A 25,394-nucleotide genomic window follows, 5' to 3' on the forward strand; every position below is an offset into this window, starting at 1 on the left:
ATAAAATATTCTGTCAAGGTGTAATGAAGTTTATTATACTGTTACAAAGATCATATATATTTTCTTTATTATTTTTATTTATTTTATTTATTTTTATTTTATTTATACACATTGCCTGTTGTGTCTAAGATTTATCTACATGGACGGATTGATGCTTTTGACAGAAGGGGTAGAATATTTAAGAATTTTCCTTTAAACTCCTCCTTTACATTCAAAACTTTTGTTTATCTCAACATGTGACATGTTCATTTTAATTTGTAAATATGCAAAACAAACTAATTATAATCATCATGTAGTCGAAAGACCCAGCAGTGCCACAAAAACAACAAAACATGCAGTAGAGGTCTTTGGTTTGAGCTTCTGTACCCTTTAGCTGCAGCACAATGTGTGCGCGCGCGTGCGTGCGTGTGTGTCCGTGTGTTTGTGTGTTTTTAAGCTTGTTTTCATGTGTTGAGCTCAGAGCGGGTCAGTCAGACTGGAGGCCAGTCTCTGGGGAGGAATCGTTCTTATGCGGATTGTTCACCTCATTGGTGGTTTATGTGCTGCAGCCAAGGCTTGTTAGCACCAACACACACCAGCCTCTGACCCTCTCCCAAGCCCTGCTCTCTCCCCCTAATAAAACACTAAGTAACTCCAGAGAGCTGCGTCGCCTGGACGAACAAGTGTTTGTGCATGTATGATTAGACACATAAGCGTGTGTGTCGGGGGTCTTTCAGCAGCTCTCTCCGGGGTCCTGCTTTAATAAACACTTGCCTCCTGTATGGAGCTGAGATGTGTGTGTGTGTGGGTGGGTTTGGGGGAATGTCCGTCCACTGACGGATTCATGATTTTCCTGACACACTAATTCAGACATGTGTTTATTATTGCCTTGGGCTGCTTAGAACGTTCTACATAATTCACATATCTTGAGCTTGGCTAAATAAATTGTTCCAAGGCCAAACTTCGCTTTGCTGCTGAATGTGTGGTCCAAAAAAATAAAGGGCTTTTAAGTTTAGAGCGTTACAGTTGGCATCTGTACATTACAGATTTTACATGTGTATAACATGAGGAACTGGAGTTTCACCACCACAGAACGACTGAGGACCAGGAATCTGTTTAGCTCAGTAGGAAACCATGAGCCATGCTAATGTTATGCTTCATGTTTTTACAAATATCACTGTTTATTTTTTAATTCAATAAGTTAGTCAGTGACGTAGCTCTGGAAACGGGTCTGTGGGCCTGCCGTCCTCACCATATCCAGTTTGTGACACCAGTTCAGCTGCTCCTCCGATGGGCTTGGTGAACACTCCCACAATTCCTTTCCCCACTCCAGAGATCACCCCCTTGGCTTTGCTCCCGGCTGAGCTCTGTGTCTCCCAGTTCTTCTGGAAGTTCTGCATGGGTTGGTCCACGATGCCTGCTACGGCTCCTGATACAAGGAGAAGAGAAAAATCTTGAATCTAAAAACTATCCATTTGGTTGAATAAATATGTAATGTGTGTGTGTGGATTAAAAAAGGTGATCTATGAGTATTCATCTGATGTTTGATCAGTGATGATGACTGAATCTTAGGGATCATAACATTAAAACTGCAGTATGTGACAGTATGTTACAACAAATTGTTTTACATATTTTTTTTAAACTGTCACCATATTGTGACAGAATGATACATGATCTGAGAAAAACACAACAACAAACCCCTCTACTTTCTCACAGTGGTAACTAGAAACAGAGCAAGGAGGGTCTATGCTACAGCCCCTCCCTGTCAGCAGAGCCTGACGCTAATGCTAAGGTTAGTTAGCATAGCCACCAATGGTTATCCTCTAACAGCGGGTTGTTTCTTCGTCATTAGCATGAGAATAATTGAATAAAGCCCCACCTCCTGCCTTTGATTGGTTGCTACTATTGCCGTCTTCAGACGGCAATAGTAGCTCAAGGAGATCGATCTTTTAACAGTCTCTCTGTCTCTTGTTATACAGTCACGACATGGTGACACTTTTAAAAAATATGAGAAAGAAAATATTTTTTTAATAAAAGCTACATACCCCAGCTATAACTGACAGACAAAGCATTTCTTGGTGACTGTGGCAATACAGTGTGTGAATGTTTGGGTTTGATTTGAGTTTCTTTGCTCTCTCAGCTTTTATAAGGTCCCACTGCACTCTGTAACACATGTGTTGCTGCGTTTTATTGGACAGCAGAGAGAACATGTTCTTCTCCGCTCTGGGTGACCTAATGCTGCAGCAGGAGGGATTGTACATTTGGGTTGGCCGATGGAAAATAACTAACAACTGAACTTAAAAAAAAAAAGAAAAACAGAAAAAAACCTTTTCTTAGTTTTGATACCATGCAGCTACACATATAAATTAAAAACAAAATAACAAAAAAAAAAACAACAACACAACAACAATTCTGGTTGAATGAAAAGCTTCTGAACCTGTGTGGATGTCTTCATACCCAACAGGCTGATTCCAAGGCGAGACAGTCCCTGTCTCAGTCCGTCCCCCAGGCTCTCTGGAAGCTGCCGTCTCCACTCCTCCTGCCGGGTGTAGTGCTCTTCGTCCAGGGACAGGCGGTCCATGTTCCGCGCCAGACTGGTGGCCAGGTTAGTGATGGATGTCAAGGTGCCTGAGTGCGGGAGGAAAATATGTTTTAAACATTCGGCATTTACAGTGATTCAGGGAATGCTCTGAACAGGCAGAGAGGGGAGGGGGAAAAAAATTGAGAACTCAAATGAGAACAAATTAGAAGACTGATAAATCTAGATGTTCATCATGAATCTTCTCATCTGCCAAGTACTAAAGCTGAACCACAAATGAACTTTAATAAGCACAGAGTGTAAAGTTTAAGAGAATAAATGTGTCATGACTCAAAATTCTGGGAGAAATTCAAAAGAAACTGAAGCATTACAAAAAAAAAAAAAAAAAAAAATAGACCAACATTTTAATCCACAAATAGAACAAAGAAGAAGAGCTGAGAACGCTTGCGTTACCTTTTGAGATGTGCTTAACAAATGACGTGGTCCCTCTGGAGACCCCGCTGACAAAGGCCCCGGGGCCCCGGGTCAGGCCCTCGTAAGGGAGGCGGAAGAAATCGGACACGCCGTTGCCGATGCTGCGCACCAGGCTGGCAGGACTGCCGAGGATCTCCAGGGACCCCACTACCCAACCTGGGACACAGAACACACCTCAACACCACAGAGGGAACCAGCCATGCCGGGCGCCGAGTGACGGGGCCAAACGAAGATTTTTTTAAAATTATGACAATAAAGTGATATCATTAGCAGGATAAGGACACAATATTACCACACAAAAAGTCTTAAAATTACGAGAAAAAGTTGTTTTTATGAGGAAAACCTCTAACACAGTTATTAAGATCTGATGTGGCGGCACGGCCATGCTTCGTTCTTCATGACTCAAAGCCCTGCTGCTTAGAATGATTTCATGCTGATGTATTAAAAAATCAGTATGAAAGTGTGTGGTTTTACACTTGCTGTGTAAAACCAACACTAAAGTGTAACTTCACATAATGCACAACATTTAACATTTTAATTTCAAAAAAATTAATACAGGAGTTCTCATAAAAATTCTTATTTTATTCTGATATTATTACAACTTTATTGTTGTATTACATATTTTTCTGGTGATACTTTTGACTTTATTAGTGTCTTACTACGACTTTATTCTCATAATCTTACATATTTTTCTGGTAGTATTATAACTATTCTTGTATTATGATGACTTTATGCTGGTAACATGACTATATTCTCGTATTATTATGACTTTTTAGAGAAGAACTCTAATCGTTTTGTATTAATGAGTAGTGAATCTCACACAGAGGGATTTTAACTGGTTCCAGATCGAGGTCAGAAAGCATATTTTGAACACTGTTTTTGCATCTTGTCATATAATTCTTAAAAAGAAGTCTGATGTGCTGATTGTCTACCTTGCCCATATATTATTTTTTTTATTTAGTCATCCAAAAATGTTTTTTTTCCCCAGCCAAATAATTTCCTCACAGTCAGTAAAGCTGAGAAGCTTTACTGACTGTAAAGCAAAAATGTTGCTTTGACTTTTCAATATCTGGAGGGAAGCTCAATTATATAATAAAAGATCATTTTCAAATCAAATTCAGCTGGAACGTTTCAAACTGCTGACAGAAGTTTTGTGTCCAGCAGTGAGGAAAAGGCATCCATCTACATCACTTCCTCTCGGATGAGTCGTCCATGTGCGTGCCTGTACAGAAATCTTCCTCTCGCTGGCAAAAGCTATTTGAAATAATCATTCCAAATTCTTATCTTAGGAATACAAAGACTTAGAAACTTTAAATGCACAAAAAAAAAAGAAAAAGGAAAAACCACACCTGCATGTAATCATACGCGAGCCTCAGCGAGATTTACAGCCTCCGACTATCTCACCTCTCTCATTCATCCAGAGAGTCCCGCTCTGATGGCACGGCTCACTGATATTTATGCTCTGAGAACTGCATCACAAAAATCAAGCAGCCATTTGTCAGGACGCCAGGTCCTGCTCTGCTCTCGTTCTCTGTCAATTTGTGCTTGAGCGACGGATTCTAATTGGAGGAAACCAAATCCAGTGGGAACCAGGGGTCCTTTCGGTTTTATAGGGTCTCAGAGTTGTGGCTTTGGTGAAGCGAACAGTTAAACAGGAGATGATGTTTAGAAGCCGGAGCTTTCTGCCGCTAAACACACACCGACACTTTTGGTGCACTAGCGGGACCGCGGTAGGCCTTTAATGAGCCTTCTAACGTTCTAATATGTATTTTTATGTGCTCGCATGTTAGATTGTGTGATTGGGGGGATCAGTCTGTTCTCCTTTAATAAGCCTCAGAGTGCAACGCTTCCCAGAGCCGCTCTCCGTCTTTGATGGCTGCAGGAGAAGACGGCGGTGAGGTGATCTGCTGAAATACGAGCAGAAAGCGGCGCTCTAATGAGAGACAGCAGGAGGGAGAGCGTGTTGCTGATTTCTGCTGCGGACATGATGGGGTTAAGTCACACCATGTGTGGGAGGCTCAGAGCGGACGGTAGGACAACGCTCAGGAGACACAGGGCCGTCTACCTGCTCCTGCTGCTGCCCACAAATTAACCATAAAATACTGTTTTCAAACAAATTACACACCATGACTCATCGGTTAGCAGTAAATCACCACTGAGGAACAAAGCAAATCTGTCTTGGGTTTTTGCTCCCACTCTAGTGACCAGAGACTGGCAGCTGGTACTGCAACCAGTTTCCATGCTGCACAAAGGGGAAAAAAAGTGGAAATTTCTGTATTAATTAGTTTTGTCAATCAATTTAAAAACTTAATCAGATTAATCACAACTGTAAGCTTGAAATATAAAATGCATGCAGTTGTGGTTCTTGCAGGAATGAAGATCTGCTGCATTCCAACTAATTAAAATTCAACCAATTATCTGATTGTTTTGGAGCAGGAAGCAGGTCATGTAATATCCAGTGTGCAACTAAGGGAGACTTCCTCCCCTACACATGCATACAAGTAGTAGCAAACTTGTTCAGGGAACAACTGACAGTTAATATAGGTTTTATTATCTAATCTCTGAGTGCCCTACCGCTTTCTGATACCACCCTGAGCAACTGCCCATATCAGAAACCGCTACTGTACGCATGTTTTTAAAAAAATGTTTTATTTTCTCAAACCAAACATCCCTGAATATCCTCAGTTTTTAAATTTTTTTGTATTCAGGCAGGACATTCATTTAGAAATGTCCCTCTCCATTCATTTCCTATAGAACTTGTGCAATGAGGCCACAGTCTCGTGTCCTCGTCCAGCTGAGGGACCGGTGTAGTTCGTGTGAAACGTGCAGCTCGACATGCAGGTTAGCAACGCAACACAAGAAAGATAAAACATTTTCAACTTCTGTTTTCACCTTTCACTATCATTCACTGCTCTCCATATTGTATCCATAACACACTGCTGTGAACTAGACGACGCGCCATAGGCTGTTAGGTCTAAATAGGCAGCTTGATTAATCTACATCATGTAATACTAAGGAGGATATTAATTGAGGAGTAACATTAAGTGGCATCATAAAACCCCCTACCGGCTCTGAAGAGCGCTCCAGCAGCGTAGTGCATGGCTAAAGCGTGAACCAGCTGTCTGGCTGTGGTGAACACCGGCCCCCTTTCAAACACAGAGAAGGACAGGGGAGTGTGGTCTGAGGCGATGTAGAGCTTCAGGGAGGCGTGGATGCTGACCAGCAGGTGGACCGGCTGGATGGAGAGCCTCTGCAGCCTCACCGGGTGAACCAACGCCTGCACCGACTGCGGCACCTGCATCCAGAACCGAGGAGAGACGAAAACAAACGACTCAGTTTAATGTGATCAGCTTCATGTTACTCCTGCTCTCAAAACCACTGAGATGACGCCTCCTGTCAGTCCAGTGGGTTTATTATTATTATCAATAACACTAAGAAGAAGAATGTCAATAATGTCTCCTTATAAAAACCTTTTAAGCTTCTTTGAATAATTAATGAAGCATAATGACCCGTTTGATAACTCGGACCAACTGGAATATATGTATGATTGAACTGAAATTATTTTTTGTAGAATACCTAAAGATGACATTTGTTGTGGATTGGTGCTGCATAAACAAACTGAACTGAATTAATAATAAGAAATAGATGATAAATATTCTTCAGCAATGCCAGTTTTGAGCAGCAGGACAGCCTGCCAGCTGCAGCATCATGGTGCATCGTGTCACATGACTGCTATGTGTGGACGCTCCGGGTCTAAAACCCAGAAAAGTTGGAGCAGATTTTATTTGCAGCTGGTTCCACAAATTGTGCGGATAAAAAATGTGGAAGTGGGACAGATTGGTGCGGCTGGACTACTGAGAATATTTATGCCAAACAAACTAAATGAATAATACCATGATGATATACTGCAATGTTGTGCCTTGTTTCTGAACAAACAAAAATGAATATTAACACCAGAAATCAGGAGCCAAAGGGATATTCATGATAAAGCAAATAAAAAGAATTCCCCTCAAAGTTCCTCTACAGCCTCATATGAGACGCAGTTCTAAAGCAGTTCAGAGCTCCTGATTCAGAATGTTTTAGGATCAGAGCGTTGGGCTTTAAGGTCCATTTCTCTGTGGTTTCCTGCAAATAAATTCACCTGATGTAGGACTCTTCCATATTTTTGTTGCCCATTTTCTTTGCCTTAATGTTGACTGATAGGGCAAAAATGCCTCACTAAGTGTCTGATGTAATGAGCTTCACTACCTTCACCTTTATAAATGTGTTTGTTTGCCTGAGTTTCGCTCAACCTGAGTTATTCTTCCAGAGTGATGTTTTCATGGTGCCACATGAAGAACATTTACACAAGAGTTAAGAACTTTATTTATCGGCAGGCTGTTTTCATAATGAGGCTAACCTTTCTTTGTTTGACATGACAAATAGGATTAGCAGCAGAACATTGTTAAATGATCCAGGAGTTGCTCACCTGCTCAGGGAGGATCAGAGCTCCAGGCTCTCTGGCCCTCTTGGGCTCCGCTGGCCTGCTGGGGATGTACGTGTTGAACAGCGTCTTAATGTAGTAAACAAAAGTGTCCTCGATGTAAACTCTGGCAGGCTGGAGCTGGAAATGGACCTGAGGTGAAAAACAAAACCAAGCTTTTTCTGAGACCTGCTACTTTAAAAGAAAAGACAGAGATCTAGATGGATATTAGCAGCCTGTCACTCACTGTGACAGCGCAGCATTTTGGTTTATTACAAAGTAATAATAAAAGTATTTAGAGTCTCATTACGACCACAAACTTCAAGGCATTTTATCTCGGGTTGGGCAATTAACACATTCATATTGGTTAATTATTTACATTGATTTTAAGACAATTAAACATTCTTTTTTTTCTTTTTTTTTATAAACAAAAGTTCCAGCTGGAACCTTTGTACTGTGTTTCTGGTCCGCCTGAAAATCTGACGCAAACGTGACACCCACTAACAGCAACAATGGATGACAAAGCCGCTTCGCTCCGTCCACCTGGGATTCACACTTTTGCTTCTGAAATTGATCTGATTGGACGCTGAAAAAGATTATTGTTGTGTTCAAGTTATGCTAATAGCAGTTAGCCTAACAGCAAAGCTAGTCAAGATTGAAATAGCATGTCAATGTTAAACATGTTGCAGCAGTACGTCAGAACAGTCCAGTCCTCATCCACAACTAAATCCAAGGAAAAATGTGTCAAAACTTGAAAACTGATGTTCACCGATATCTTTACCAATTTGGAAAAAAAAAACTGTGGGTCCGATCACTGATATTTAAAAAGACTGACCTGTCGATTCAGATTTCGGCCGATAATGATTTCTTTGTCCGAAATGTTATAGAAATATAGGAAGAAAGGTGCTGAGTTGGTAACAGTGTAGTGACTGTTGTTAACTGCAAACATGCAGAGCTGACCTGGTGGGTCAGTCTGTCAGTCAAACCTCTGTCACTGCACAGCAGAAGAGGACAGTGGTTGGTTTTCAGATGTTTGCTGAGGTAGATAAGATCAGTGGATAAGATCAGCTTCTACGTATCGGTCGATTACTGACTGTCCAGAATTAAGACAATAGGGGCCGATTTATCTGTGCACCCCTAGAACAAAACGTTCTGTTGATGACTGCAGCAGCAGGGTACAGATCCCTAAAGACCTGAATGTTTCTTTTCCATGACAGTCTTTCTACAAAGTGTTCACTCAGGTGGATCTCTATGGCTTCATGGAAACAATGTGGAAATCATTTTTCTTTCACTTCACAATTATGCTCTAGTTAATGTTGGTGCATCACATGAGGTAAGCCGAAAATCTAAATAAAACATGTTGACGTTTGTTGACAGAATGTGAGAAAAATTGACAGCATCTAATACATTGTATATCAAGTAGTGGTTAGCCGCTCGGCTGCCACCAGCCTTTCTACCTCATGGACGCTGAGGGAGGAAATGCACACGGGGGAAAGAAAATGAAAATGAGTTTAACCTCCTCCACAGTGCGCCGGTCTCCAGTCAATGTCATCCTCAGCTGGAGGAAGCAGGAGCGTTTGAACTCCTCTAACCCTTCGGGGGAATTGCTGGGATTGACGTCGATGCTCCACGCACCCCCAGGTTCAGACGGCCCTCTCTGATCTTGGCACAGCAGGACAGGGAAGTGGAAACTTGTCCGGTTGTACAGCTGGTTGTCGACTTGCAGGCCATAGCAGTAGACCTCGATCAGAGACGCGTCAGCCATCAGAACGGAGAGGGAGCAGGAAGCCATGGCGGAGTCTTCGGCCAGCTCGGGGGGTAAAGACGCGGGTGCTGGACCGAGGCTGAGCAGCAGCTTGGTCAGCGTGAGCCTCAGCAGCTCCATGGAGCCGCTGGGGTTGGTGATGTCATCACTTATCACGATGCTGGCCTCACTCAGGAGGATCCTCACAGACAGTTTGGAGGATCTAACAAACAGAACAGAAGCTATTAAGAGTTCAGCCTAAAAACCAGGAAGAAAAAAACATCCATGCTGAACAGCAGCAAACAGATTATGTTTTTATGTAAAGCAAACATTTCCCAGCATGGCCTGTCAATGATGATTTATTGATTGCATAATAAGATACCAAACCCATTCATCTTGGATCCTGTGAATTTTTGACCAGAACATGAGCAAAGATCAGAGTCTGATGTCATTAGTTTACTTTTACCTAACAAAGCTCATTATGATTATATCCTGGTTTGGCAAAATGTCGCAGCAGCCCATGTGTTGATGTAATGGAATAAAGCTGTAATAAAATACTCTGCTGCGCAAATAATTTCAGCCATGACTGCAGATGGAGGTTTTATTGCCCCCCTGTGGTGGAAAACGACGGCTGCTTCCTTACATCTGCCCTAATAAATAAGAAAAACATCCACAATAATCATTAAGTGAGTTTTGTCGGGTTTATAAAAAGTACATGAGTAGATATTAGAATGTTAGTCAGAATAACATGCAAAACCTTTTTCTTTTTTTTTTTCTTCCTTTTTTTAAAATAAAACCAAAAATAAAAAAACAAGAAAGCAAACTGCTAGGCAGACAGCAGTACCTGCTGTGCTGGTTGATGACGGCCTCCACGCCGCCTTCTGGGGCCAGAGACAGAACCAAGGAGCCTCTCTCATACGCCACATGTACGTACAGACAGCCAAAGCCTGGCAGGAACACCACCTGATCAGTAAAAAAGAAAAATACAAACCTTTCTTTAAAAAAAGAAGAGCTGATATTTGCATATAATCGTTTTGGCCTTGAATAAACTCCCAGGATGAAATGTTAAACTCTCTGCCTCCCTCTAACCTTCACCATCCCAGGTTACGAGTCATCAGAAACTCACGACCAAAGGAAGACCATCGGCGCTCGGCGCTTCTCCGAGCAGTCATAACAAGTCTGACCTTTCATCTCCCACCTCCACCACTCGGGTCAGATTCAGATTTCACAGTAACCAGAGCTATGCAGCCCTTGTGTCAACCCCAGCACACAGCTGCCTAGACACAACACCAAACACTCCTCCTTAACAACTTATTAATGCCAAACATCTACACTCACCAGAGGACTAACACACACCCACACACACACATACACAAACATACAGAACCAAACCTAACCATCTAAATATTACTTTCTGACACATAAAAACCTGCTTTTCTCGGACATGCCAAACTTGTTCTCTTAACACAAAGCTCAATGTTGCTAAAAAGAAAAAAAGGAAAAAAAAAAAGAGCAAACATTTACCTGGAGAGTTTTTACTGTCATTGTAAGTCTGGTTATTAGTCAGCTAATTCAAAACATCAACTTTGCCAGAAGAGGAGAGAGATCTCTGGCGCCATCTAGCTGTGGAGAGTGTGTTCAGCTGGAAGGAGCAGCGGGGATTTCATGTTTTTGGAAATCCATCAATTCCAGGTGAGAAGGTAAGGTCAACCAAATGTTCAAATGTTTGTTAAAAGGTATAAAAGAAAATTGGATAAGTTTTTTTTTTTTTTCTAGAGGCAGGCAGATGCATAACGTCTTCACTTTGCATCAGACAGGAAAGCACATTTCTTACCTGAGTGCCGGGACAGTTGATGTCGATGGGGTCTGTCCAGTCGGTGGCGCTTTTTTCTGACATGGTCTTCAGCTGCAGGGTGGGCAGCAGCTCTCTCTGTCTGCACTCTGGGAAGCTGGAGAAGTGGTGATAGAGCTCATGGTGGAAGGAAGAGTCAGCAGGCAGCGGGCGGCAGAACACCTCGCTCCTCGGTGTCTCTGTGACGGAGGAAACAAGCCGCAATGTTAGAAAAATGTCAGTGAAGAGAATGCTTTCTGTTCAGATCAAAGGAGACGAGAATGATGAAATTAAATCCTGATGAACAACTGGAGAGCTGGAAGCCTTTGGGGATGTCTTTTCCTGTCTGTTAATGAAAAACTTCAGCTTCCCCAAAGCATAGTGCTGCCACCACCAAGTTATACTTATAGGACTGTTTGTTCAATACAAGCATTTTGCATAAAGGACAAAAAGTTCTGTCTGTGTCTCATCTAATCAGAACATCTTCATGTTTATCGTCTTCCCTCAGTGCATTGTGGCAAACTACAAATAGTTTTTATGACATTATTTATCCAGCAATTGCTTCTTTTTTGTCACCCCTCTATAAAGCGCTATCACAATAAAATGTTCCAGAAATTATTGCGATAATCAAAAATATTGTTATTTTGAGACCATTTTGATTGCAGCACAATAATGAAAGTACATCCTCCCAAAGACCAATAAATTTTAATTTCTAACAAATGTTTAACACTGGAACTGGAAGACACTTTAAATATCCAAAATAAACAACCAGAACATCAAAAACAATCGATACTAAAGTCTCAATAAACAAAAAAGTAGCCGCTGAAGACTTCTGTCCTCTAGTCTCAGGTAGAAAGAGAAACAAGAAAAATACTAAACAATCGTGGAAAAGGAAATTATCAAGCTTGTTTTAATTTATCATGCGATTAATTGATTAATTGCTTAATGTGACAGGCTTAGTGGAGAGCTTAACAGCTAATACCTATTCTGTCAACAGATTCTCTGACCTGAGCTGCACATCTTTGATCACTCTCCGTCTGTCCTGAAGGTTTATCTATGCCTCTGTGTCTTGGTAAATTTGCAACTGTGACATACACTTTTCCTCTTCAAACAAAGCTCTGAGAGACTTCCAGAGCTTGAGATATTGTTTTAGAACTAAACCTGATATAAGCCTCCATAAACCATTCTCCCCGACCTGTCTGATTTGTTCCTTGGTTTTCATGAGGCCTTCACTGAACATCTGGATTTATACTGAGATTAAATTACACTCTGCTCATTAATTAGGTGAGTTCTGAGCTAATGTACAAAAGCTGGTCTATCATGTACAATCTGAAGAAGATGCAACAAAACATAAGAGAAGTCATGATATCCAGGGATTTAGGATGCTGTTTACCTTTGACGTTCTCTTTAAGCAGCAGTGGGACAGGACACCTGTTTTCAATTAGCATGCGTGGACAGGGGTCCTCGTTTAAGGTGATGTATGTCACTCCAAGATGTTCCTGATATGTCAGCACTACGGCTCTGCAAAACAAGAACCAACAAACAAACATGTAAATAGCTGTCCGCAAACTGTTCATAATGTCCTGTAACCGCACTGAGATAAGAGCTCACACACCCATCAACAAATCAAAAAACGTTGGACCGTTTCCGCGTCCGTCTGTGGATGGGAGATAAACCTACAAGCAGAACTGCAGCTAAAGCCAAGAGGTGACACATCTTTGCTCCGCAGGGCTCTGCGGCCGGGGTTTTATTTTGGTTTACGCTATATATCTGTGCTGATTACATGTGATTGTGAGCCAACACACTAAATGAGAGGAGCCAGAATCAAAACCAGAACAGCAGAAAAACAGACAATGTATGTCCGCTGTGGTGCATATGTCACTGCTGAGAGCTGTCCAAGCTGCCATCTAATCTGAACACAAGAACTGAAAATGATAGAGGACAAGAAAAAGAAGTAGAGAAAAAACAAAAAACAAAGAAGAGCTTCAGATCAATTACATAAGACAACCTTGGAGAGCGTAGAAGTGGAAACGCTGAGAGTATCTCTCTTCCTGCTTCACCTCCAGTGTTTAACAAAGTGTAGCTAGCTGGAGTCCAGAGGCAGCCAGGGTTGGTTTGCTCTGCTTTAAACGATCCGGTTCAGAAAAACAGCTGAATTGACTTAAAATATTAGTTTTTTGAAACATGGACAAAAGCATTTGATAAGTCTGCACCAGTACAGCACACTTAAATACACCTACAGCTTATACATGTCTGGTGAGACATGTATAAAAACAACGCAACTTTAATTTGTTCAGTCAGCACAGTTAGATGTTCAACAGTCAATGTAAAACAAATAATAAAGAAAAAAAAACCAAAAAAACAATAGTCTGACTACGTTGGTCAAACATGTAAAATAAGCTGCAACAAACCTTTTTTCAAATGGTTCAGAAAGTCCAATAAGAAAATTCTAAATATAATATAAAATAAATAATAAGGCATGACATCAAACAGTTCTGCCCTTATAGATCGGATACACTGTAATTGTCACCCAATCTACAATTTTTTTTTCCAATATCAGGACTGATGCAGATATTAACGGATTGGTGCATCTCCACTTTAAACGGATTGTCACACCCACCTGCTGCACAGGCCACGTCCACAGTCCTGATCCACAGGTATGGACAGACTCTGCCTGGGGAGGTCTGGTCTCACTGGAGCAGGGACGCTCCACGCTGTGGCATCAGGCTTTGAGACCAGGCTGAACAGCATGTGTCTGAGAGGCAAAGGGAACTCCACCGACCCCTGGACACCGGGCTGAAGGAGGTCCCAGCACGGCACGGAGCACGGCTTGGCCAGAGACGACCCGTCTGAGGGAGGGATGGTGAACATGGTGCTCTCTGGTACCTCACAGACCTGGTCAGGGGACAGGAGGGAAAATTAAAACGACTGGAGGTGGGGAGGACATTTTTTTTGGCATGAAGGAGATAAAAAGAACTAAAAGTGGCACCAAAAACCAGATGAGCTAGAATAAAAGCAGAAAAGAAAGTCCCAAGGCATACAATGCGGAAGTGATTACAACCGACGATACTTTGTAAAACCACAATGTTATTTTACTTTATTCCCTTTCCCTCTAAGCTTGGTGCTAAATTGGTAGCAGAGAAATCCTGCTGTGTTGGTTTAGCAGCTAGCGAGCGGTGAGCAGTGCAGACTTCAGAGATCAGGCAGTGAGCATGATGAAGAGAGCAACTAGAAAGGCATTCCTGGCCTTGTTTGTGGTCTGTGTTTTTGCCAAATCTTTAGATTTTTTTTTTAAATTCTCTCTCTCTTTTTCTTTTTTAAGTTTTTTCTTTCAGTCAATTAGGGGCAAACTGGCAAGCTTCACCATTATTCTAAAAGGAGATCTGAAGGACTGTTAAATGACATCACAGCATTGTTGCTCTCTTTGGGGACAGGCAGCAGATGAAAGCAAACGGGGAAACCTGCATCCAATTCTGGGTGTTTGTCTAATGTCCCTATGAAGTGCCATTGCCACATGGGGAGAGCGGTGGAGGGAGGAGGACTGGGGGAACATGATCTGATGGAAAACGGCTTGCAACACAGTGCGGCTGTGCATATATGTATGCGTGTGTGTGTGTGTGTGTGTGTGTGCGTGTGGTAGGGGTTTTGAGGATTGGTGCTGGGGTAGACAAGCGTGCTGCAAGACGAATGCGCTGCATGTGTGAAGTTCAGCAGGAGATCCAAGCAGGTGTTGCAGAATTCAAACTTCATCATCTGTCACACTTGTGTATTCTTGAGATGAATGAATCAGTGGGAAAACAAAGAGCGGTGCAGTGTGCGCTACCTGTTCGCCTCCTCCTAAGGCGTGGTTGGTCAGCAGAGGCCTGTAGTGGATGCTGTAAGGAGTGTTGTTGACCAGGATGGTTCTATCCTCTACCTGCAGGATCTGGATTCCGTGTCTGACTACAGAGGACACACAGAACTGACACACCTGCACGGGAAAGAACACACAAGTACACTAATTACTCTACCTGTATGACTTTTTGTTACGTAAGGCATAGTTTCAAAAATATATATTCTTGCCGTCTAAAACAGCAGGAGAAACATGTAAAGTGTGGAAGAAGACATTTCAATTGTTGTTATTATATATTCATATGTTTGTTGCTATATTTCTCTGGTTGTATTTCATTTTTTTCCCTCTTTCTGCAGGTGTAGGGGCAGACTCCTGGGTGTTGACTTATCTCTCCTCCACCCCTATGCCCTCCTTTCCCTTTAAACCTTTTCCCAACCTTCCTTCCTGTCTTTTCTCCTTTCTTTTCCATCTCTGGTTTTACAAAAAGAAGGGAATACAGTTGAATGAGTACACTACAAAACAATCTTAAAAATATTAACATACAGGAACAGACTTAATCTTTAAAAAAACATGCTAGCATAAATATGCCAGGAGGATCCATGAGGAGAGTCTCTCTCTCTCTCTCTCTCACTCTCTCTCTCTCTCTTTCTCTCTCTCTCACCTTCTGTTTCCCAGGAAAGGCTCCCAGAGAGATGTCAACTTCAACGTATCCCTCCTCATCCAGGGTGACCACCACAGAGCTCGTCCCCTCCTTCCATCGAGGAGAGGTCAGATCGTGAACCAGCTTCAGTGCCATGGACTTGTGCACTGTGTTGGTTTGGGCCCAGTAGATGCCGATCTGAAAAGCTTCCTAGACGGCGGGGAAAAAAAAAAGGATTCAGTGACAGAACAGAGCACTTGGAGGATGATGTGGGGAAGACTAGGAGAAAAAGGATCAAATCACTGTCTGTCAGAGGAGACCACATTTTCTAAAAAAAACCCCCAAAAAACAAAAAAACTGGCATTTGATTGCATTTTGGAAACAGTCGCACGGTAAAGTCAGCTGCAGCTTAAGTCCTGAAAAACAAACTTCGTGTCAGTGAATGGCATTTCTAAAAGATATGGCAGCTACATCCTCCTACATTATTGGTTGCTGTGCTGGGATGACATAATGAAGGTGCCAAAAAGATGGCTAAATTACACAATGATTGTTCATCTGGCTGAGATGCATCATCAAACAAACGGATCAAATCACAAACCTTCTCCTGTTTAACCAATCTGGCATGTGACCTACAGTTAAGACTCTTCTCTTGGTTTGTTGGGCCTTCCTAAATATCATGGTGCTATGGAAACAATGCTTTATTTGTTTCTATTTCACAGCCTTTTACGTACTTACAACTTCTTATTTTGTTCCTTTGTGCTGAACCCTATTAGGGTCTGCTCTTTGATACGCTGCCTCACGGCTCAGCTCTGAGTTAGTGAAATTTGTGTGTGTGTGTGTGTATGTGTGTGCGTGTGCGTGCGCGTGTGTGTGTTTGTTATGTTCCACAGGGGAAAACCATCTGCAGCTTTCTTCTACTGGTCTTAGCAGCCAGAGAGAAGACATGACTGCAGTACACTGTGACAGAGCTTGGCTGTAGTTGAAGACGTAGGCAGGGAATATTGTTGTAATGCAGCTCTGCTAGATGATCTCAGGATTTGTACTTATTAGTCATGACTGAAATGAGAAAAGAGCTGGATTCATAATGATTGCTGTGATGTCATAAAAAAGACATCCAGGTCCTGAAGTGAAGAAAAATGAAAGGACCTCAGAAAATATTCAGCGTTCTAAAGACTGTAATTATAATCGCTTTGCTGAAAAGTTAATGTACAGGTTTAATGACGAATGCGAGTCTTATTTACATGAAGCTTTTTCATCAACTCCTTTCTCATATGTAATGCCTCATGAAATTATCCGCACACCTTGAACCACTTAAACTCCAATGTGTTGGAATTTGAACAGCTCAACAAAATATAGTACATAATTGTGAAGTGTCACATTTTGGAGTTGCTTCTGCTTCTCCCAATGGCTAATGATATATAAAAGACCAAATATAGTCATGGTAACCAATCTGGTCAGATCACCTTTCTTTGGTCTCCCATCAGGGATTCTCTGAGTCAAACACAAAACACTCCAGCCTCATCAGAACCAACTTTAGAGCCCATTTTTTGTCATCACTTTTCAACAATTTCTGAATAATTCCTACCTTGAAATTTGGGGGTACAATGACTTTGCCGGCTGGTATCTGCAGTACGATGGTTTCTCCCTCAAAAAGCCACAGGTCCCACTGAGAGTCATTGACCATAAGAGCCCAGGGGAGCAGTTCTACCAGCAGTGTGTTCAGTCCAGGTTTCCACTGTGACAGCTTCACCTGCATCGGACTGTCCCACTGGGCAAGAGGCTCCAGCGCAGACCTGTTAGAGCAGAAGAGCTTTAAGATCAATCTCCCTGGTACAACTTGAGCATAAATAATACAATAAGACAAAGACCCTTTGAAAGAACAAGAATATGATTAGAATATTAGAAAAATCATTCAATTTTATCATTAATTTACCTTCAGAAAATTACAGCAACATGTAAAACAAACATCCATGATAGAGTTTGTTTTCCGTCGAGATCCCTGGAATAAACCGACTGACGCATAAACCTAAATCACTGTGGCACTCAACCTTTATTATGCACAAAAGTCATGAGGTTTAGCTAGCATAATTAAAATGTATTTGATAAAGGCAACTCTAACACTGACAGACCATCAGTGAGCTGACAGCAGTCACAAAGACTAAACAAATATGAAGAGAGAAATGGCCTGTCGACAAGCTATGCGACCCGAACAGATTCAGAGAAGAGTTGACAAAGCATCTGGGATCATACACCAACATGTTGGGACAGAGACACAAAGCCAGACAGACAGAAACACACAATCATTTTTCCACCAATTCACAGACACAGCAGCCATTTCAAAGTAATCGCGGTCTCCTGAGTCCTAAATATTGCCGAATGTTAGCGGAGAGCCAAACAAACATTTTCCACAGAATTCCTCTTAAGTTCAAAGCCATTAAATACGATCCAGTCCTTCTCCCACAAGACCACCTGGAATTGGCTCAAGCTACCAACCTGCCAACTCAAACTTGTCACACACCTCAAAGACTCTCTGCTGTGACATGGGACCTAAACTGGGAACAGCTTTTCCTTACCGTTTACTGCTATTTATGTTGCTATGTGTGGTTAAATAGGTGGTTGACCTCAATGCTGAGGACAGAAAACTGCAGGGATCATAAATCACATTACACAGCTCACAAGAAGGTAATTGAAAGAAATGTTCTCAACTGCTTCTGTCAAAACCCAAAAGTGGAGTTTGAGGATTTTAAATGTAGAAAACGCAGCAGCCGAGTCCAGCCATTACAAGATGTTTATTTAATTATTGCACAGTCAATGCGCTACCATTGAAAAACCAAAGTATTCACAAAAGTAAGTTTGGTTCATTTTGGATTTTCTGCTGCAACTAAACTGTCCAAACTAAAAAACCTTAAAGTATTAAAAAACTAAAATACACAAATTAATTTGTGGCTTTAATCGAACTCCACAATATTGAGGTTAAATTTTAAAATTATGTTTCATAATAATTTGAGATAACCACAGATTTAAAAAAGTACACACTTTTTTAAAGTGTGTACTTTACATATAATTAGGTTGCAATTATATGTTAATTGCAACCTAATGTTGCAATTAACATATAATTGCAACATTGTTAAGACTTGAGATGGCTTAGAATTTCAAGATTAACTCTGATTTGATTGTCTTTGTTTCAGACTTGATTTGAGGATAAAGACTTGCGACTTTCAAAACAATGACTTGGATCATTCATAGATCAGTACTGTTACATTAAAGTCATTTTGCCTTCAAAATGAGGGACATGAGCCTAACATACTGAAAAACCTACACTCAAAATTAGAAAGCAGCCCACTCAAAGGGACATGTTGCACAACAAGGTACGTGTGTGTGTTTGTTTAGCTGTTCCATTTAGGACCTTCTCTGGAAAATGGGGGCCAAAACCTGGTCCTAATGTGATAGTTAGGGATTAAGTTTATAGATAAGGTATAAATTAATATTTAGCCAGGGTTAGGAATGTACTGGTAAGGGTTAGGGTTAAATGCAGTTAATGAAATGAATCTAAGTCAATACATAGTTCTAATATGGACAAGAATACAAAATTGTGTGTGTGTGCGTGCGTGCGTGCGTGTGTGTGTGTGCGCGTGTGCAAAAAACAAATAGATTTTCAAGAAACCACAGGCAGACATACGACTCAGATGTCCAACAGATCCTCTGGGACTCTTTGTAGTCTAAAGCCTGAAGTGGAACATGTGGTCGGCTCTCCTACCACTGTTATCAAGATGTGACTAGTTGGTGACAAAATATGATTTCCACGGAGACATTTATAAACACCGTGTATTGTACATGCAGACTCATCCCATTGCATGCATATAAGCAGAATACACATGCTCACTAAAGTGCAGTGCTTGAACTTGAAGGTAAGGCCTTGTGGTTTGTGTGTGTAAAAAAAAAAAAAAAAGACATCCAGAATCTCTGGACTGCTGCTCTAGTTTGGTGCACAGCCTTGTGTGGAGATTGCACTGTACAATTTTATTATGTGAACAAAGTAACCAATAAAAAGAGGCTGACCTCATTAAAAGCAGGGTTGCACAACTTTGCAGCAAGAATGCGAAAAGAATCTTGTGATTTGAAAAAATAAAAAATAAAGAAACAGTGGTGGAGGGTCTTGATGAAAAGTATTATGAAATCTGAGATTTAATGCTTGCCACAGAAGAAGTACAATTAATCTGAAAAAGAATTATAGATGTTGACTTAGATGGGTTATGAGGTATTAAAGGGCCTTGAAGTGGTGAGCGCTGATGATGTGATTAGTGGGAAACTAGCTTAAAACATACATCATGTTTTTCATTTCCACCCTGCATTTGTTTTTGCTTCTCACTGTTTACAAATAAAAGTGGATGAGGAAGGCTTTTCCACATTAGGTGTCTTAGCAGGCACCCGGAGAAGATGGAAAGCTTTTAAATCTAAATCTTTATTACACTGTGACAGTAATTTTTAGAACAATCACCAGAATTTATAACTGATGCTTCAATTTTGGGTTTACATTGTCTGATTTCTACCCTCTTAACCTGCAGCAGGTGACACTGAGCCGGTTCTCTGAGGTTTCTTCCTGTTGAAGTCCTTCCTTTCCACTGACACTACATTCCTGCTAATTAGAAGGAATTACAGCACAAATCTAGAAATCACTGCTTACCAACTAGCATTCAATTATCAAATGACTTTCTAGAGTATGAAAATTATAACTGAACTCCATATACTTAAATCTGGCTATATAAGAATGAAGTAATTTGATCTGAATTGAATCTGGGTAAAATAAGTATTTCAATAGATCAACAACGTTCTAAAGCCCCTTCTCCATTGTCAAGTCTCACCCCAGCCATTTAATGTCTGGTTCGGTTCTAGCCAAGCTGGGTGTGCCTCCATTGGCAGTGTGTTCCTCACTACGTGGGCGTGAATATGGGCAGGAAGGTGGGGGTGAATGTGGGAACACTGATGATGTCATCTTGCGTGTGTACCCTTGGGCGGCCAGTTTCTCCGAAATCTCTTGGTACATTTTTTCATTGCGGGTTGCCCCATCCCCGCTGTATGCGCTCCTCAGACACAATTGATAAAAAGGTTTGAACCAAGAGGTTTGACCAGAGTTATCAATTTGCCGTTAGCCGTCTCACCAACTGCTATGGTTTTGCTGAAGATTGAAAACTATGGTGAAAGTGTTGATGTAAACCCACAGGGCAATCAACGAATGCAGTCTGCTGCCAATCACATTGATTGCGTGCAATACCTGGCTTGTACCACCCCTGAAGTGGGTCCACAAAATACGTGGGATTTGAGATGAATCTGGCCGGGATTCACCAGGAAAGATCCAGTTAAAGGCACGCCCAGGGAGAAAGGGTTTATGTTCGAATATTTTTCAAAGTGCTATTAACAAACACCCAATGTCAAGAACAACCCACCTAGAGCTTACAAACAGATGCCATCAGATGATCTTTGTTGAGAATTTCAATTGACATAAATAAAACTGAAGACAACAAAGTTCAGCAGGGCGTACCTGTCAGTGTCCTTGGTGACATAAGGCCATGGTGAGTCTGTGGTGGTCTTGGGGCCGTAGAAATCAGCCAGGATGTGTTCCGGGTTGTCTTCATTCCCTGTCTTGTTCATTATCTGTTTGATTAGACCGGTGGAGATGGGTACGGCACAGTGTGACGCATCCTTATCCTCCCTGAGGGAAAACAGCACAAACTCAAGAATCATCATAGATCCTTGATTCCTTGTCAAAACACACTCTGTTTCTGTCTTGCTACATAAAACATTGAAAGTGCATAGACTGATCCCACTTGATCTCCTGCTCGGTGCAGTCCATGATAAGTCATTGTTTGAAAAGAGAGCTAGAAGCTGCTGTGTGTGTGTTTCTGCGAATCTGGCATAGAAGCTTGTTTACTTACATTATGCCAGAAACAATTCAGCAATAATCTTTTATTTCAATATAAAACAAGACATCTCCTGACAGCAGCTAACTGTTCCCATTGCGACCTTCGGCTAAACTCCATTTTTACCCTCGAACCTTGAAGTGGGTGGAATCTGTCTTTTGTTAGAGATTTTTTTTTTGTGACATGCAGCTTGCCTTACAAACACTAATTCAAAAAGATCACAGAAAGAGCTAAATGGCAGTAAATAATCCGATTGGATACCTCATCTCCATTCGTTGGTCAATTATAGACCGGACTCAAAAAAAAAAGAACCGAAATCCAAACAATGTAATAGCATCTACTCTTTCTCTGGGAAGCATCCAGTTCTTCTTGGCTGCAGCAGAGAAGCCCCCATAACCCAGAACAGCAGTTTGTTAACAGAGCCCATTGTGCTATAAAGGGAATGCAGAGGGCTACAGCTTATGGATCTGGAACAAGACTGAGGAGAGGGACAAGGTGTTGACAGGAAGCTTTTCATCCAGAGCGGTCCCCTGAGGGGGGAAACTGGACGGACTTCTGATTTTAACCCACCATTTTCTTATGTGGCGGCTGGAATGAGAGGAACAGGACAAAACCGTTCTGGTTAAGACTTGTCTGTGTCTCTAGCATTGCAGACCGCAACTCTGCTCCCTACCTCGTCCATTAAACTCCACAGGTATGTGTAATTACAGGATGGAAAGATGAGCTGTTGACCAGTGAACATTTACGATTGGATCTATCATAGAGGTTTAGGGTAAGCTGAAAGGTTGGGGGGGGGTGTCTGTGTACATGTGTGTATGTTTACAGTTGTGGCTTGTAGTGTGTGTTTGAGAGGATGAAGAGGGATGAGCGATGGATTGAGTTGGGCAGGGGGTGGGGGTGGGGGGGTAGCAAAGAAGAGAATGTAAGTTTGTGCGGTCTGAAAGCAGCTTAGACAGGGGATGGATTGTAAATACAAGGAGCTCTGTGGTTGCAATCTAGAAAGACAAGACACTTGGGTTTTTTTTTCAAAGCTTGTTTTTTGCACGCATGAAAAAGATTTCTGTAAAACAACATCAGCCAAATATATTCCCAGGGACAGTATGCCCACTGTGGTTTCTTTATTGCAACTGAAACCAAAACAAACTTTGTTACCAGATATCTAAATACAACAGTTAACAAAAATATCTCAGAAGCAGTCGGTTACGTTCAAAGATTTATCCTGTTTGTTCACATTACCGGCGAATGATACCAAAAGAGCTATAATTTTTCTGCAAGGGTGCATAAAATAACAAGAATTATGGATGTTCAAATACTTTAATCAGTAGCAAAAACAACACAATAAATTCACTCGTTATTGCGAGATCATAATCTCGCACCACAAAAATAAAAGGAGGAAAACATGTAATGTGAGTAGATTTATTTAGTGAGGGAAAAAAATTGTTTCATAAATTGTTTTTAATAGAATTACTGGTGCTTTAATTACTACAACCACTGCTGATATTACCTTCTTTTAAGACAGTACTTAATCTTCTCCAATAACATTTCACAAGGTCAGAGCATATCAGTAGATGGATGATTTATCCAGAGTATCCTCTTATGCTCTTTTCCCTTTGGGATTTTTAGAAAAATGATGCTTGAAGAAGGTAGATCATGCATCAGATAAAACTTTAAGTTTTGCCATAAGTTTTGGATCAATGTTTTGTTGACCCATTTTCAGTTTGCTAGCTGACTCAAAAGATTTTTAGTTGAAGGAGTTTGTGATGCTGTTCACTAGATTTCCAAGGTCTTTGGAGGAGAAAAGGATGAATATCATCATTGATGCTTCATCACACTTTACAGTGGACATGAACTGTATTCCTACATATTCATCCTTTGGTTCAGATCTTTTATTGTCCAAATTCCACTCCCCAGCTAACTCCCTACTCTGAAAGGTTAACATTTAGTCAGGTACAGAGATTCCTAAACCTGTTTTACCATGATAACAATCTGTAGGAAATCTATTTTGCTGGTTTATCAAGGAAGACTTGTCTGGCTTCTCACAACCTACATCTGACTGACCAACCCTCTGAGTTAGTCAGACTGAGTAGTCCCACATTCAACTAGACCACACCCATAAGCAGTAATTTCCCCCTTATTTTACAAATTGGTCTTGACGCTGAACCAGGTATTATTTAGTGACTCGTATGCAGGCCAGAGGTGTTGTTTTACTAACTTTGGACTTAAGAAACCTTTAAAAACAAAAGCAAAGGCTTTTTTTCTGGCACCACAACCCATTTTTAACATCTAATGGTGGTTTTAGTGACTTCTTAATAAGACTTGGTAACCATGAGGCGGCACTCTTTGCAGCTCTCTAAGCTTTGAAGATGGCTTTCATCCAGCCTTGTGGTCACTGGCGAAAAGAAATGCTAGTCTGTGTCACCTCTTGTTTATGTCCCCAGGAAACTTGCAGTCATGGATTAGAAATCAGAAGTTCCTGAACACTGTAATAAATTTTAAAAAAGTATAAATTAAAATACATACATTTAATTTATTTCAAATGAGACAAATATTTAACGATTTGTAGCTGCTGAAAACATGTGATTTGACCATAAACTTAGATTTTAAGACCAACTGTATTACTTTTTATGAAGAACTGCCTGGAAACATGAATATATGAAAAAGATTAGAAAGTGCAAAGGTGCACTTACAAACTATGACAAAGTAACAGTGATGTATGTGACAAGCTTTGACCGTAAATGTCACACTTACACTAGCACTTAGCTAACCAACACATACATGGACCACACACAGATACAGGACACATACTCTTCCCCTACACATCTGTGTGCGTATGCACACAGACACACACACAACACACGGTCAGCTGCTCTGTGCTATGGCTCATGTCTAAGTGAGGTGTAATTACGATCCAACCTGACATGCTGCAGTTAGAGCTGTGTCACAGCTGCAGTCAAGACAGCTTACTGCTCCCCTGAAATGTGCGCAGATTCTCATGGATCATGTCTTCATTAATGGCTCACAGAGAGCAGAATGTGCTGCAAAGGGTTTGACTTTTTGCTGCATGTAGGCACACCAAAAACCTATTAAAAGAGCAGAGTCGCTGTTTCCCTTGCAGCTGTATGAGCTAGTCACTCATGATTTAAGACAATCATGCACTGAAAGAACTAAATTGTCCTGTGAGTACATTCTGCTGGCTCCGAAGCGGGTATGAGTGATGGAAAGAGGAAAGGAAGCTGCCTATTTGAAAGTAGGAATTGGTTCGTTATGAGTGTTTGACAGATCTATGTTGTACCTCTAGGTGTAAGGCTACGTGAGCGTTTTGTTCAACATACAGATTTTTTTTTTGTTCCACTGTGCAAGATAGTTACAAAATTTTAAACTCCTATGATATTCTTTAGGCATAAAATAGTTGAAACAATATAAGTTTTGGATTAGTAAGTATTTGACAACCATAATAACCATTAAACAGACTTTTCACTCAAATGTTTTGTGCAATAGTATTAAATCTGATTTTAATTACCTGGCCTGGAAAATGAGGTGGTGGGTAAGTTCTGCCTCGGTGTTTAAAAGGGGTTCCTGGTGGCCTTGTCCATGGATTAGCTGAGTTTCTTTCAGTCCCAGACTCCTTTTCTCTATGTGGACAACTAGTGGCTCTGGCAAGTGGCTCCTCATGACAAAAAGTGGACTAAAAATCACCTGAAAGAAGAGAGTTTTGGAAAAATGAAAGCATCACTGTGCAAATTTAAGCTAAAAAGAGGAGCTGATCAGTTGAGAAGACAAAATTATTATTCTTAAGGCGTCCTGTCCGGCAGAGTAGCTCTCACAATTGCTGTCTGAGTGTCAAGGGGAGGCTTTCACTATAATACTCCACTGATTATAAAAATTTATAGGGAAGTGCTTTGGATTTTTTTCAAATGTAATAGACATGGAGTCATAAAAGAAAGGAGGAAGGAAAGGTGGGGGAACGGTTTCAGA

General features: G+C 41.2%; 1 protein-coding gene across 4 annotated transcripts in view; it reads right to left on the reverse strand.

Moving 5' to 3' along the window:
* Positions 1–25,394, reverse strand: part of vps13b (vacuolar protein sorting 13 homolog B) — a 333,331-nt gene that overhangs the window by 5,760 nt on the left and 302,177 nt on the right. For all 4 annotated transcript variants that reach the window (XM_016670633.1, XM_007550475.2, XM_016670636.1 and 1 more), the window contains exons 50-64: positions 24,940–25,115; positions 21,041–21,211; positions 17,087–17,294; positions 15,523–15,711; positions 14,853–14,999; positions 13,650–13,924; positions 12,423–12,550; positions 11,033–11,229; positions 10,043–10,161; positions 8,971–9,421; positions 7,461–7,607; positions 6,059–6,287; positions 2,972–3,148; positions 2,437–2,607; positions 1,232–1,408 (exon numbers count right to left, since the gene is read on the reverse strand). In XM_016670633.1, coding sequence (XP_016526119.1) covers positions 1,232–1,408; positions 2,437–2,607; positions 2,972–3,148; positions 6,059–6,287; positions 7,461–7,607; positions 8,971–9,421; positions 10,043–10,161; positions 11,033–11,229; positions 12,423–12,550; positions 13,650–13,924; positions 14,853–14,999; positions 15,523–15,711; positions 17,087–17,294; positions 21,041–21,211; positions 24,940–25,115 — 2,962 coding nt within the window. The remainder of the gene's footprint in view (positions 1–1,231; positions 1,409–2,436; positions 2,608–2,971; positions 3,149–6,058; positions 6,288–7,460; positions 7,608–8,970; positions 9,422–10,042; positions 10,162–11,032; positions 11,230–12,422; positions 12,551–13,649; positions 13,925–14,852; positions 15,000–15,522; positions 15,712–17,086; positions 17,295–21,040; positions 21,212–24,939; positions 25,116–25,394) is intronic.

The sequence above is a fragment of the Poecilia formosa genome, unplaced genomic scaffold (assembly GCF_000485575.1).
Source record: "Poecilia formosa unplaced genomic scaffold, Poecilia_formosa-5.1.2 Scaffold36, whole genome shotgun sequence".
NCBI lineage: Eukaryota > Metazoa > Chordata > Actinopteri > Cyprinodontiformes > Poeciliidae > Poecilia > Poecilia formosa.